Source organism: Salvelinus alpinus, chromosome 28 (genome assembly GCF_045679555.1).
Source record: "Salvelinus alpinus chromosome 28, SLU_Salpinus.1, whole genome shotgun sequence".
Classification (NCBI taxonomy): Eukaryota; Metazoa; Chordata; class Actinopteri; order Salmoniformes; family Salmonidae; genus Salvelinus; species Salvelinus alpinus.
Window position 1 is genome coordinate 13,830,855 of NC_092113.1, and position 15,464 is coordinate 13,846,318.

General features: G+C 42.4%; 1 protein-coding gene across 1 annotated transcript in view; it reads left to right on the top strand.

The window, feature by feature from the left end:
- Positions 1-15,464, top strand: part of LOC139557231 (pleckstrin homology domain-containing family N member 1-like) — a 29,545-nt gene that overhangs the window by 2,551 nt on the left and 11,530 nt on the right. Inside the window, exons 2-7 of the mRNA XM_071371759.1 lie at positions 3,823-3,913; positions 5,937-6,098; positions 7,462-7,542; positions 8,358-8,448; positions 12,224-12,360; positions 13,004-13,150. Coding sequence (XP_071227860.1) covers positions 3,823-3,913; positions 5,937-6,098; positions 7,462-7,542; positions 8,358-8,448; positions 12,224-12,360; positions 13,004-13,150 — 709 coding nt within the window. The remainder of the gene's footprint in view (positions 1-3,822; positions 3,914-5,936; positions 6,099-7,461; positions 7,543-8,357; positions 8,449-12,223; positions 12,361-13,003; positions 13,151-15,464) is intronic.

The window sequence follows — 15,464 nt, forward strand, 5'->3', positions numbered from 1 at the left end:
CCGCTCAGAAAGGAGATGCATTCTGTCTCCTAGAGATGAACGTACTTTGGTGCGAAAAGTGCAAATCAATCACAGAACAACAGCAAAGGACTTTGTGAAGATGCTGGTGGAAACAGGTAAAAAAGTATCTATATCCACAGTAAAACGAGTCCTATATCGACATAACCTGAAAGGCCACTCAGCAAGGAAGAAGCCACTGCTCCAAAACTGCCATTAAAAAGCCAGACTACGGTTTGCAACTGCACATGGGGACAAAGATTGTACTTTTTGGAGAAATGTCCTCTGGTCTGATGAAACGAAAATGGAACTGTTTGGCCATAATGACCGTCGTTATGTTTGGAGGAAAAAGGGGGATGCTTGCAAGCCGAAGAACACCATCCCAACCGTGAAGAACGGGGGTGGCAGCATCATGTTGTGGGGGTGCTTTTCTGCAGGAGGGACTGGTGCACTTCACAAAATAGATGGCATCATGAGGAAAGGAAAATGATGTGGATATATTGAAGCAACATTTCAAGACATCAGTCAGGAAGTTAAAGCTTGGTCGCAAATGGGCCTTCCAAATGGACAATGACCCCAAGCATACTTCCAAAGTTGTGGCAAAATGGCTTAAGGACAACAAAGTCAAGGTATTGGAGTGGCCATCACAAAGCCCTGACCTCAATCCTATAGAAAATTTGTGGGCAGAACTGAAAAGGGGTGTGCGAGCAAGGAGGCCTGCAAACCTGATTCAGTTCCACCAGCTCTTGTCAGGAGGAATGGGCCAAAATGCACCCAACTTATTGTGGGAAGCTTGTGGAGGGCTACCCGAAGCATTTGACCGAAGTTAAACAATTTAAAGGCCATGCTACCAAATACTAATTGAGTGTATGTAAACTTCTGACCCACTGGGAATGTGATGAAATAAATAAAAGCTGAAATAAATCATTCTCTCTACTATTATTCTGACATTTCACATTCTTAAAATAAAGTGATGATCCTAACTGACTTAAGACAGGGATTTTTTCCTATGATTAAATGTCAGGAATTGTGAAAAACTGAGTTTAAATGTATTTGGCTAAGGTGTATGTAAACTTCAAACTTCAACTGTATCTGTTGAAGAGGGTGGGGCTTAAGCTGCATCCCTGTCTCACCCCACGGCCCTGTGGGAAGAAATGTGTGTGTTTTTTGACTATTTTAACCGCACACTTGTTTGTGTACATGGATTTTATAATGTCGTATGTTTTTCCCCCAACACCACTTTCCATCAATTTGTATAGCAGACCCTCATTCCAAATTGAGTCGAAGGCTTTTTTGAAATAAACAAAGCATGAGAAGACAATTATGGTGTGGAGGGTGAATACGTGGTCTGTCCGATAATTTGGTAAAAAGCCATTTTGACATTTTCTCAGTACATTGTTTTCACTGAGGAAATGTATGAGTCTGCTTTTAATGATAATGCAGAGGATTTCCCCAAGGTTGCTGTTGACGCATATCCCACGGTAGTTATTGGGGTTGAATTGTGGATTGGGGTGATCAGTCCTTGGTTCCAAATATTGGGGAAGATGCCAGAGCTAAGGATGATTTTAAAGAGTTTTAGTATAGCCAATTGGAATTTGTTGTCTGTATATTTGATCATTTCATTGAGGATTCCATCAACACCACAGGTATTTTTGGGTTGGAGGGTTTTTATTTTGTCCTGTAGTTCATTCAAGGTAATTGGAGAATCTGGTGGGTTCTGGTAGTCTTTAATAGTTGGTTCTAAGATTTGTATTTGATCATGTATAGGTTTTTGCTGTTGGTTCTTTGTTAATAAAGAGCCTAAAAGATTGGAGAAGTGGTTTACCCATACATCTCCATTTTGGATAGTTAATTCTTCGTGTTGTTATTTGTTTAGTGTTTTCCAATTTTCCCAGAAGTGGTTAGAGTCTATGGATTCTTCAATTACATTGAGCTGATTTCTGACGTGCTGTTCCTTCTTTTTCCGTAGTGTAGTTCTGTATTGTTTTAGTGATTCACCATAGTGAAGGCGTAGACTCAGGTTTTCCAGGTCTCTATGTTTTTGGTTGGACAGGTTTCTCAATTTCTTTCTTTGATTTTTGTATTCTTCATCAAACCATTTGTCATTGTTGTTAATTTTTAGATTTGAAAGGGAAGCTGAGAGGTCAAATATACGGTTAATATTTTCTTCTGCCAAGTTTACACCTTCACTATTACAGTGGAACATTTTGTACAGGAAGTTGTCTAAAAGGGATTGAATTTGTTGTTGCCTAATTGTTTTTTGTTAGGTTTCCAAACTGCATTCCTTCCATCTATAGCATTTCTTAATATCTCAGTTCCTTTGGCTTTGATGCCTCATGATTGAGTATTGCTCTGTGGTCTAATAGGGGTGTCAGTGGGCTGACTGTGAACGCTCTGAGAGACTCTGGGTTGAGGTCAGTGATAAAGTAGTCTACTGTACTACTGCCAAGAGATGAGCTATAGGTGTACCTACCATAGGAGTCCCCTCGAAGCCTACCATTGACTATGTACATACCCAGCGTACGACAGAGCTGCAGGAGTTTTTGTTGGTTATGTTGTCATAGTTGTGCCTAGGCGGGCATATAGGGGAGGGAATGCTGTCACCTCCAGGCAGGTGTTTGTCCCCCTGTGTGCTGAGGGTGTCAGGTTCTTGTCCGGTTCTGGCATTTAGGTCGCCACAGACTAGTACATGTAATTAAAGTATGGGGATTCTAGTGGGGGATATAGGTAGCACACAGGAGGACATTTTTCTTAAGATAATTTCCTTTTGAATTTCTAGCCAGATGTAAAATGTTCCTGTTTTGATTAATTTAATGGAGTGAGTTAGGTCTGTTCTATACCAAATTAGCATACCCCCTTAGTCCCTTCCCTGTTTTACACCTGGTAGTTTGGTGGATGGGACTACCAGCTCTCTGTAACCTAGAGGGCAACCAGTGGGTCCGTCTCCTCTATACCAGGCTTCTTGTAGGATGACAATGTCTCACATTCTCTCTCTGTGTAGTGAAAGGGCCAGGTTCAGCTCAGTTATTCCCTGTAGAGCAAGATAATGTGAATGCCAATTTAGTGACACAGAAAATACTAGGTTCGCAGATACCAGTCTTAGTCAATAAGTTTACAGAGTTTACATTTCTGGGTTGCGTTAGACAGTCAGTGTTCACATTATATTGTTCTGCTCAGAATTCAAAGAACAAGAACCTGGAATATAGTGATCACTTTATTGATGATTGATTAATGCTTGTCAGTCTTATTTGTCAGTCATCACATTCTGATCCGAACTTGATTACCACCAGCTCAGATGAAGTCTTTGTTTTATGCTAATGTCATTTAGATGGGCCACAGGGAGATAGAGAGAGAAACTCGAGGGAGATTGTAAAAGTTGACTCACTCTGATATCAATGCACCGGAAATGTTTCTTTATGAAGCTGTGACACTAAAGATAACAGATGGGGTTCAGGCTTGACAAAGGAGGAGATTGAAGCCTTTATTTCTTTATTCATGCAATGCCTATCTGAGACATAAGCCCTGAATGTTTTGCTCATTTAAATGGGTGATATTGAAGGGAACTGACAAAGGGGTTTCCTGGTCAAATGTGTCTAGATTTACAACGTGAAACCAGGCACTCACTTTACACTCCACACCCTTTCAAACTGAAAAGGGAACTCTTCAGAAAGGAACACATTCATCTTGAACTCATTGTTTTCATCCGCCATTGAGAAGCCAGCTGGTAGCACAGCAAACAGACAGGCTAGCTAGGCTACCTGCGTGGTAAACATGGGAGAGGGAGTTGTAAAATAAGTTTCTTTTCCCCCTTCCCTCCCGGAGCAGCAGCCGCTTGTTCCGTAAGAAGTATCCCCAGGAAGGACAGGAGAAGTCCAACAGCATCATCAATATTCTCTGCACTGTCACTCCAAGGAAGGTATGGAACGCTGGAAAACTCTCTCCCTCCCTCTTCCCCCCTTTCTCCGTCCGTCTCTCTCACTCTCCCTCTTCCATTCTCTCTCTCTAAACCATGATAAAAGACATAGACATATTTCATGAACACACACAAATATTTTATGACAAATTCTCTCATTTCAACCATGTCATACAAACACACGTACTATGTTGATACATGTATGCATAATCTTGGAAGCAATTTTTTTTTTAATCTTACAGGGACAACTGAATAACCTTTTTTCTAAGAATTCAGCCACAATTTAAGTTCGTTTATTTAACTAGGCAAGTCAGTTAAAAACAAATTCTTATTTTCGATGACGGCCTAGGAACAGTGGGTTAACTGGTCTAGGAACAGTGGGTTAACTGGTCTAGGAACAGTGGGTTAACTGGTCTAGGAACAGTGGGTTAACTGGTCTAGGAACAGTGGGTTAACTGGTCTAGGAACAGTGGGTTAACTGGTCTAGGAACAGTGGGTTAACTGGTCTAGGAACAGTGGGTTAACTGGTCTAGGAACAGTGGGTTAACTGGTCTAGGAACAGTGGGTTAACTGGTCTAGGAACAGTGGGTTAACTGGTCTAGGAATACTGGGTTAACTGGTCTAGGAACAGTGGGTTAACTGGTCTAGGAACAGTGGGTTAACTGGTCTAGGAACAGTGGGTTAACTGGTCTAGGAACAGTGGGTTAACTGGTCTAGGAACAGTGGGTTAACTGGTCTAGGAACAGTGGGTTAACTGGTCTAGGAACAGTGGGTTAACTGGTCTAGGAATACTGGGTTAACTGGTCTAGGAACAGTGGGTTAACTGGTCTAGGAACAGTGGGTTAACTGGTCTAGGAACAGTGGGTTAACTGGTCTAGGAACAGTGGGTTAACTGGTCTAGGAACAGTGGGTTAACTGGTCTAGGAACAGTGGGTTAACTGGTCTAGGAACAGTGGGTTAACTGGTCTAGGAACAGTGGGTTAACTGGTCTAGGAATACTGGGTTAACTGGTCTAGGAACAGTGGGTTAACTGGTCTAGGAACAGTGGGTTAACTGGTCTAGGAACAGTGGGTTAACTGGTCTAGGAACAGTGGGTTAACTGGTCTAGGAACAGTGGGTTAACTGGTCTAGGAATACTGGGTTAACTGGTCTAGGAACAGTGGGTTAACTGGTCTAGGAACAGTGGGTTAACTGGTCTAGGAATACTGGGTTAACTGGTCTAGGAACAGTGGGTTAACTGGTCTAGGAACAGTGGGTTAACTGGTCTAGGAACAGTGGGTTAACTGGTCTAGGAACAGTGGGTTAACTGGTCTAGGAATACTGGGTTAACTGGTCTAGGAACAGTGGGTTAACTGGTCTAGGAACAGTGGGTTAACTGGTCTAGGAACAGTGGGTTAACTGGTCTAGGAACAGTGGGTTAACTGGTCTAGGAATACTGGGTTAACTGGTCTAGGAACAGTGGGTTAACTGGTCTAGGAACAGTGGGTTAACTGGTCTAGGAACAGTGGGTTAACTGGTCTAGGAACAGTGGGTTAACTGGTCTAGGAACAGTGGGTTAACTGGTCTAGGAATACTGGGTTAACTGGTCTAGGAACAGTGGGTTAACTGGTCTAGGAACAGTGGGTTAACTGGTCTAGGAACAGTGGGTTAACTGGTCTAGGAACAGTGGGTTAACTGGTCTAGGAACAGTGGGTTAACTGGTCTAGGAACAGTGGGTTAACTGGTCTAGGAATACTGGGTTAACTGGTCTAGGAACAGTGGGTTAACTGGTCTAGGAACAGTGGGTTAACTGGTCTAGGAACAGTGGGTTAACTGGTCTAGGAACAGTGGGTTAACTGGCCTAGGAATACTGGGTTAACTGTCTTGTTCAGGGGCAGAACGACAGATTTTTACCTTGTCAGCTCGGGGATTTGATCTTGCAACCTTCCGGTTACTAGTCCAACGCTCTAACCACTAGGCTTCCTGCCGCCCCAGGTTTGTTGTGCACAATGGGTTAATATTCACTAATGTCATTGGTTGCTTGCAGGAGATGACCCATAAGGATCTGCAGAAGATCGAGAACATTAAGTGGGAACCTCCGTTCCCTTACGACCCAGCCAATGGATGGAAGAAAAGCAGCATCAATGTCAAAAATTATGGCAGGATGGTCCACAGCTCTAAAGTCCGCTTCCGCTTTCTCCACTGCAAGGTGAGAAACAACTAACACACACACACACACACACACACACACACACACACACACACACACACACACACACACACACACACACACACACACACACACACACACACACACACACACACACACACACACACACACACACACACACACACACACACACACACACACACACACACACACACACACACACACACACACACACGTCCTCTGACGGAACTGTAACACCTCAAGTCACTTCAGATAACTGACTAACTAAATGATGAAACAACAATAAAGCACAATAAACATATACCTCCACACAGTCATTGTGGTTAATGAGGTCTTTAAACAAGCCTCCACCCCACAGTGAAACAGTGTGTTAGTCACCCCCGACGGGAGGCAAACCAAACAAACAGGTGGAGGGGACAGGATGTAGTCCTAGCTCTGCGGGTTTGTGAAACGGTTAGCTAATGCTTAACTAACGCTGACGTGGTGGCCAAGGGGGATGAATAAAACGAGGGTTCAGCATAGGGGACCGCAGGCCGCGTTTAAACACGCTGGGCACTGAAGGAATTGGTAAACAACTCCCGGGGACAACCTCAGAGCTGATCTAAGAACAGGTATACAGGAAAATACCGGCACCCAACCGTGGGAATCGCTATCTGTCACAGATGCAATCACACTGTCAAAGAGAGTGAGAGAGCGAAAGAGACAGAGAGAGACAAAAAAGGAGTGAAAGAATGGAGTGTCATAGGGGAAAGAACACATTGTTTGGTAAATCAATACAGCGCAGAGAGTAAATCAAGGAGGAAGTATTGCTTCACTGTTTTTGAACCTGAAAAAAGTACAGGGCTAGTCTTGTCAAATCGCAGGAAGTGATTGTAAATCACAAGTGGCTCTTTGAGAAATCCCATAAATCCTCAGAATACCACAAGTCCTCCTAATACAACAAGTCCTTATGATCAAAATCCAGTACAACACTTCCTACAGATGTAAAATTAATCAAAAAGGGAATTGGGTGCCATTTGGGACGTTCATAATGTCATGATGAATCAATTTCCAAATCATTATTTGGTAACACTGCGTCATATTGCCAATCCTTTAGTCTTTCTCTGATATTCTATGTTTCCCCTAATGACCACCATAATAGACAGATAGAGGCATATCACCTCCTGGCACGCACGCACGCACGCACGCACGCACGCACGCACGCACGCACGCACGCACGCACGCACGCACGCACGCACGCACGCACGCACACACACACACACACACACACACACACACACACACACACACACACACACACACACACACACACACACACAGACACACACACACACAGAGACACAGACAGACACACACTCTGTCTCTTGCACTCTCTCCTCAGGATGTGCATGATTGCTACCTGGACCTCTTCCAGACACACCTTCATTTTGTCTCCAACAACACCACTGGACTCACCTACCAGGTGAGGCTTTCCAACTGTTCTTCAAAGTCTGCCATTATGTTATTTATGGAGATTGTACTCAAATGTTGTAAATTAATGAGTAATGATTCACAAATTGATCACAAATGACAAATGGAGAGGAAATGTTTACTATGACACAGTAGTCTCAGTGCACTGATTGTAAAATAGCTCGGTATTATAAGAGCCTCTGCTAAATGACTCAAATGTAATGTCGTTTTCAATCTCGTGTCTCGTGATTACGTGTCCCTTGCGAACGGTTTTTGTATTGGTAAACATGGTGTGTATGATTGTCTCCTTAACCTGTCTAGTAAAGTATGAACAGTCATCAAGCAGTGTCTATATCGTGTTTGTCTATATCGTGTTTGTACTAGACTCAGTGACAGGGTGGGGGGCTGCTGGAGCATTACTGGATATTAGACATTATGACGACAAATGTAAGGCCTCAGACAATCATACATGCAACCTGGCTGGCCTTAGTTCCACACCAATTAATAATCATATTTGCCTAAGTTCCAAAACTGAAACTGAAAAACGAGTACATTTGATGGTCATAAAATTCAGAAGCTATTTTTAATACATTTTCTTGGTCCTAGAGTCATGAAATGTTCAGAGTCCATAAAGGGGAGTGACTGCTTTCAATGAATGTAAAACTATAACATTTGTCAACAATTTAGTTATGAGGTATTATCCATGCTTGAAAAACAGTGAAACGCATCCTTGTTTTAAAGTATATTTCTATGGTCACGACAATGAAACTGTAAGGTTAAATGGAATGATTGAATGACTAAGATTTGACTTGTGTTTTGTGCGTGCAGGGGACTCTTCCTCTGAAAGAGCTCACCATCTGCAACCTGCAGCAGAACTGTAACCACAGCCAACTCCAGGAATTTGCCTTCCAGATCAACGGTTAGTTGGCCTTTTACTTGAAAGGGAAAAACAAAATTGACTCCTTGTGGTAGTGGTGGCATTCATAAATAGCAGAGCATGGAGCGCTGAGATGTTGAAATCACTTGTTTCATGTTTTCTATTGACTATAGCCAATCTGTGTTGAGTTGGCATTGGACCGCCGTGTGTTTATAGTTGTTTATGATTCACAGGCTAACTTCAAGCCTCTCTGTAACTCAGCTGTGTGGTAGGCGAGGTTCTATTCTCACCGACTCAAACAAAGAAAATCTAGTTCAGGAATTTGTAGAAGCAACTTTGCATTAAGTAGTGACTAAATGCCCCTCTTCTTTCAACCAATCTCAAAGCTACTTGAGATGTGTGCAAAATAACTTGACTGTCACTTACATCTTGTATTGCTGTCAAAAACTCAAAACGAAGCGCACTGTTCTCAAGTTTCGTTTATTTCTCAGCAAAGACAGACAGAGCCCATATTCACGTTCACAATCCTAAACTGCAACCACACACTATTTTCAAATGGTGGTGTTTCCTATATTCCGACATTCCGGTGACTCAAAAGTGCTGTGACCTCTTTCACCTCCACACAACCCCAAGACTAACTAGAGTCGCCTCTCTCAGCCCTCAGTCAGGGGGCCAAGCCGCTCTTGAAGGCCCCTCTTGTTGTGCGACAGGTGCTCCTGAACTCGCTCAGCTGTCGAGGCTGAACCCGCTCTAAGCCCTATCAAGACATTTAATCTATTGCACATTCCAGGAGCATCCTACTTAATGCCTGCTAGTTTTGCCCCTTAGAATCTGGGCTCATATCCACAAAGTGTCTCAGAGTAGGAGTGCTTATAGATATTAATGAATAAGATGATATGGACAGATCCTAGATCAGCACTCCTACTCTGAGAGGCTTTGTGGATATGGTCGCTGATCTCTAAATGTTCCTGTACTTCAATATCAACTTGACTGCATCTTTGATAATGATGATAGGAAGTAGTTGCAAAATGAATTTGAGCATGGTTGACGGATTTGTGCCTTAGCCAGCTTCTCTGTCGTCTATTCTATGGCATGACAATTATTGTCAGAGGGGTCTGTTAAAGCACAGACATACCTGGCAACCGGGCTAGAATTGGAATGTATTTAGGATTTAAATGTGTTTGATGAGGGGATCTTGGGCATTTCTCTGCATTCAAGATGACACACATTGTGATTAAAAGTCATTGACACGTAAATTCCGCTCAAGTCACAGAGAATTCTTTATCATTCACATAATTATTTTGAAACGGAAGAGATCTCCACTGTCAAACGTTTTCTTTGCTACCCATGGCCAAAACATACGTCACATTCATAGATATTTGCCGGAGAAAACTGATTTAATAAACTATTGTATTTCAGATGTTTTCTCTGTTCTGGGAGAGCCTTTATTTACCTGCAGGGAGGCTGTAATAGACTTCACTGGAAACACACGTAGAATAACATGACAAAATATTGTGCGCAGCGATAACTCTGAGTAAAAATCTTTCTCATTGCTACACTGCTGAATCAGCTTCACTGTAAACTGACCAGGAGTTGACTTAGAATGACATACTAGGAACACGCAAGGTCCCGAAAACTGCCCTGGAAAATCCCGGAAAGTTCATGCAAAGGTTAAGTTAGTGTCATGTTGCGCAACATTTTTTCATAACATTTTTGTAATTATATTCTGATAGAGATATATATGAAATGAGAGGAGGATGAGACAGATGAGAGGGTATCACAGCCAGGAAAAGAGTATCGGAGGGGGAAGAAAGTGGGAGCCGCACACCCCCGCCTCTAGGAGGAATGGCCTCAGAAGTCCAGACTCACACTCCCATTCGTCAGTTAAGGTGGACAGGTCAGAACAATAGGCCTCGGCTCCTGAAATATTTAACAACCCGACAAGCCTTAGTTGGGTTTTAACTTTGGCTGTCCTCACGTGAACCATGTGAAAATGCCTCCTTCAAGGGAGTGTGATGATCAAGGTCTAAAATGAAGGCTGGAACAAGGAGAAAGAAAATCAACTAACGAGAGCAGCATGGCCACCGATTAGAGAAGCAGTCAGCTGGCAAGGCAAGCATTCCGGACAATGACAAAGGCGTGGGGCTGGAATGAAAGAGGCTGTTATCTGTAGTATGTGTAGTAGGGCTGATAAAGGGAGATTCCAGCTCACCTCAAGTCCTGTAGGCTACATTCCTGTTGGGAAGGAAGGCAGTCCAGAGGGAGGTGGGTTTGCTTGAGCTGTTATGAGGCCAAAGAGAGCAAGCGTTTCAGAGGAGAAGGGCTGATTTAGGATCAGTTTGGCCTTTTAGATCACAACGGATAAGATGACATGGACATGGGGACCTGATCCTAGATCAGCAGTGCTTCTCCGACACATTCTATGAATACCGGCCCAGGTTGCAAGCTCTCTCCTGTAGTAGTTAAGTTATACCTAATTCACACATGATTTACTGTATGTTTCTTGTAAAAACATTTTTGGGGTATTGTTTGTATGACCCCCTTTCAAACAGTCCTCTTTTTACCACATTCTTGCCGGCGTAAGCCTTTTATATATTCTGTGCGCATGCCGACACTGTAGACGAGTGGAAGTAGGGGTGTGCCGATGTGGATGGGCCTATTTTAATAAACCCATTAAATATACACCATTACAAAGAAATCCAATATTAATTTGTTTAGACAGGTCCATATGAGACATTAAGACTAATACAATTTATTTTCAAAAGAAAAGCATATTTTGCGTTACTGGTCTGTGCAGCCTATAGGCTACATGGCTATGCAGTGGTGTAAAGTACAGTAAAGTCAAATACTTTAACGTTTTTTGGGGGTATCTGTACTCTACTATTTATATTTTTGACAACTTTTACTTTTACTCCACTACATTCCTAAAGAAAATATTGTAAGTTTTACTCCATACAGTTTCATTGACACCCAAAAAGTACTCGTTACATTTTGAATGCTTAACAGGACAGGAAAATGGTCCAATTCATGCACTTATCAAGAGAAAATCCCAGACAAGACATTCTTACATAATTGCGCATGGGCTCATCTGAAAAGAGAGGCTATGTGTAGCTCAAGATGCTCATTCACATTAACCCATCGTTCAGTGGCTAAATATTAGGCCTAATACTGCAGTAAATGAATCACCACCAGCCAATGTGATCACACCATCGTGCGCTCTCTTCTTTCAAACAGTTATTTTGGTTGAAGACAGATAAACTACAAATGGCTAGTAGTTAGAAACGTATGCATGTTAACCCATAATTTATTAGCTAAATATCAGTGGCCTTTAAATATTTACCTGTCAAAGTCAAGAAAAAATATGAAATGGCAGTGTGCGTTCCCCCAGGCCAAATGCCAAGGCATTTCTGTGACAATAGACAAGAACAGCTCAAGGACAGAACTACATACATTTAAATGGAGAGAATAAATGCATTAAAATAATTTCTGTGAAGCTGTGTCTGTAAAAAGTTGGCGGCATGCTAGAGTTGGTGTGTTTTTGTCTTAGTTTGAAAGGGATATCAGGCTACAGGGTATCTTCTGTGGAAGTTTGACAGAACGTGTAATTAACATGACGGAGAGCTCTACCTATCTACAGTATTTTCACAATAGTTTCTTTGTGAAATAGTGGTAAAACCTAAAGTCTGATTTACTAGCGATGACAAGCTTCCAGTTGCATAATGTACAGCCTTCTATTTGTAAATGGATAGGGTAGGGCTTTAGCAGGACGCGCTAGTGGCCATCTCCTCTCTGACCTCATGACCTTTGACCCCTGCAGGTGTCAGCCTGAACCCCATCATCGTCTATTGCTCCAACCAGGAGGAGATGGACATGTGGTTCGGCCTGCTCAAAGAACACATCGAGATCAACGGGGGCACCCCCATCGCACCTATCGAGACCTACACCAGGGTTAAGGTAAGGAAATAATACTATGTTTCATTGATATGGCAGTGCAGATGATGGAAATGGAGGCCAGTTAAAGAGGCCAGTTAAGGAGGCCCAAGTAGGAGCTACACCCTGGGTTGATCCTGAGGGTAAAACAGCAATCAATCAACAGGATGTGTTGAGTCATGTAGGTCACGGCTGTCTCTTCCTGAGGGCATGATCCATTCCCAGGGAGCGGTCATGACTGTGGCCGCACCACAACCACATCGCTAGACTCACATCTGCACTGGGTCAAAGTATGGTTACACCAACAGGTGTGGAAAAGGCTGATCACACACATTCAATGACCAACGGTATATCCCAATGCATATGTTCTGAAAGCAAAGAAGAAAAGCATTCATGCAACATTCTTCCTGTGTCACTTCCAATAGTGACAGCTAGTGTAGGAACAATTGTTGTTTCGTTATACAGTATTCTCGCCCAGGAAGTATGATAGTATGTAAGTATGATTGCGTCACTATCAGAGAATGAAAAGCCCCGTCATTATAGCTATAATAGCTCATACTGTGGAGAAGTTCTGTATGTGTTTAATGTTTATTTCTCATAACTGGTGGGGTGAGGTAGATTATTTTCATGTCTCGCTAATGTAAACATGTCTACCTGTTTCCTGCAGAATGTAAAGGAGAATACGGAGGGGAGAGAGGAGCTGAGGAACTCAATCAGTAAAGACCCCATCTATGAGTGGGAGGGTTCTCAGCGTGAGAGTCTGGGGCCCATCATTTTCGTGTCCAAAGTCAGTCTGCAGCACCTCCCCTGCCAGGTACAACACCCACCTCCGCTCACCTTTCTGTGGCTTATGATGTGCCTATGGCACACTGTAACCTGTCACTGAACCATTATAACCTGACAGTGAAACATTATAACCTGACAGTGAAACATTATAACCTGACACTAAAACATTATAACCTGACAGTGAAACATTATAACCTGACACTAAAACATTATAACCTGTCAGTGAAACATTATAACCTGACACTAAAACATTATAACCTGACAGTGAAACATTATAACCTGACAGTGAAACATTAGAACTTGTCAGTGAAAGATATGTCACTTTTTTATATTAAAATATCACTCAAACGAAGAAGCCTGTATATACAGTCCGCATTGCGCATAAATAGATTACACATTTTAAGAAAGATGAATAAAAGAGTTTATTCATGGTCTTGACTGTTGCTATCTTGTTTTGTGAAACCAGACAATTTATGGAATTGTCCATTAGACAGTTATGACTCCAACCTGTAATCAGTCAGATAGCGGGGATCTGAGAATGAGGAGTAAACGTAACATTATCAATCAATAACATCTACCTTAGAGCCCACTGACTCTCTCTCTCTCTCTCTCTCTCTCGTTTTCTCTCTCTCTCTCTCTCTCACACACACACACACACACACACACACACACACACACACACACACACACACACACACACACACACACACACACACACACACACACACACACACACACACACACACACACACACACACACACACACACACGTACTCTTTCGCATATTCACCATGACCTCACCACAACGTACGGAGTGAGCATTGTTGTCTGCTGGGACTCTATACCTTGAGGGAGTGTATGGGCAGAACACTAGTCTACTGCAGTTACCACAACACTTACTCCCTGGGTCTCATACACTCCGACAAGACGTGACGTTACTCTGCTAACCGAGCGAGAAAGTAACCAAGGAAATACATGATGCTGACTAGGCTTAATCCTATAAAACAGCAACGCTCATGTAGCCGGCGGGTGAATCTGCCAATTAACATTTGATGGGAACTGGCCTGATGGAAATCTTTCGAAGGGAGATTGAAGGGCTTGTAAACTGGGTGTGTGAGAGGCAGTTGCTTAGCTCACGCAGCAACTTGACTCACCTCACAGCTGGAATGTCAGCTGTCTGCCAGACACGCCCTCGGCAGGGCGGAGAAACACGCTCACGGGCATGCAAGTGCGTGCGCACCACACAAACACACACGCACACACACACACACACACACACAGGGTTGGGTAGGTTACTTTCTATATGTAATCCATTAGTTACTAGTTACCTGTCCACAATTGTAATCAGTAATGTAACTTTTTGATTTCCCAAACTCAGTAACTTAATCGGATTATTTTCTGTTACTTTTAGATTACTTTCCCCTTAAGAGTCATTAGAAGAAGAGAAAAAAGAATGTAGCATATTACTTTGTGGGTTGGTTATGTAGGCTTACTACAGATAATAATACAATTAGGCAATTTCTTTACATTAAAAACCAAAGTCTGTCAGATTTCCAGTCATTCCATTTCATTTAATACCCCTTGATCTTTAAGAATATGGAAATATAGATTAGCCAAATTGTTTTCCCGGATCATAATCCAAAAATGAAGGATTTATTAGTCTACTCTGTTGTTTATTCATTATGATTTTGTTGTCATGGAGGACTGATTGGGCTCATTGCTTCAAAACATGGTTGAAAAATAAATGCTGCTGTCTTGGAATGGCTTGTTTTGAGAACTACCGAAAACTGTTATTTGCATGTGGAAAAAAACACACACACACACACACACACACACACACACACACACACACACACACACACACACACACACACACACACACACACACACCACACACGGTCAGGGAGATAACAGCCCACTTGCACTTAGCTACTACACTGAAAAACAATATAAACGCAACATGTAAAGTGTTGGTGCCATGTTTCATTATCTGAATTAAAAGATCCCAGAAATGTTCCACACGCACAAAAAGCTTATTTCCCTCAAATGTTCTGCACACATTTGTTTATATCCCTGTTAGTGAGCAAATTTGATTTGTCACATGCGTCGAATACCTTACTATGTTTAGACCTTACTATGAAATGCTTACTTACAGGCCCTTAACCAACAATGCAGTTTTAAGAAAAATAAGAGTTAAGAAAATATTTACTAAATAAACTAAAGTAAAATATAAAAGAGCAACAATATAATAACAATAACGAGGCTATATATAGGGTGTACCAGTACCGAGTCAATGTGCGGGGGTACAGGTTGGTTGAGGTAAAGTGACTATGCAAAGATAA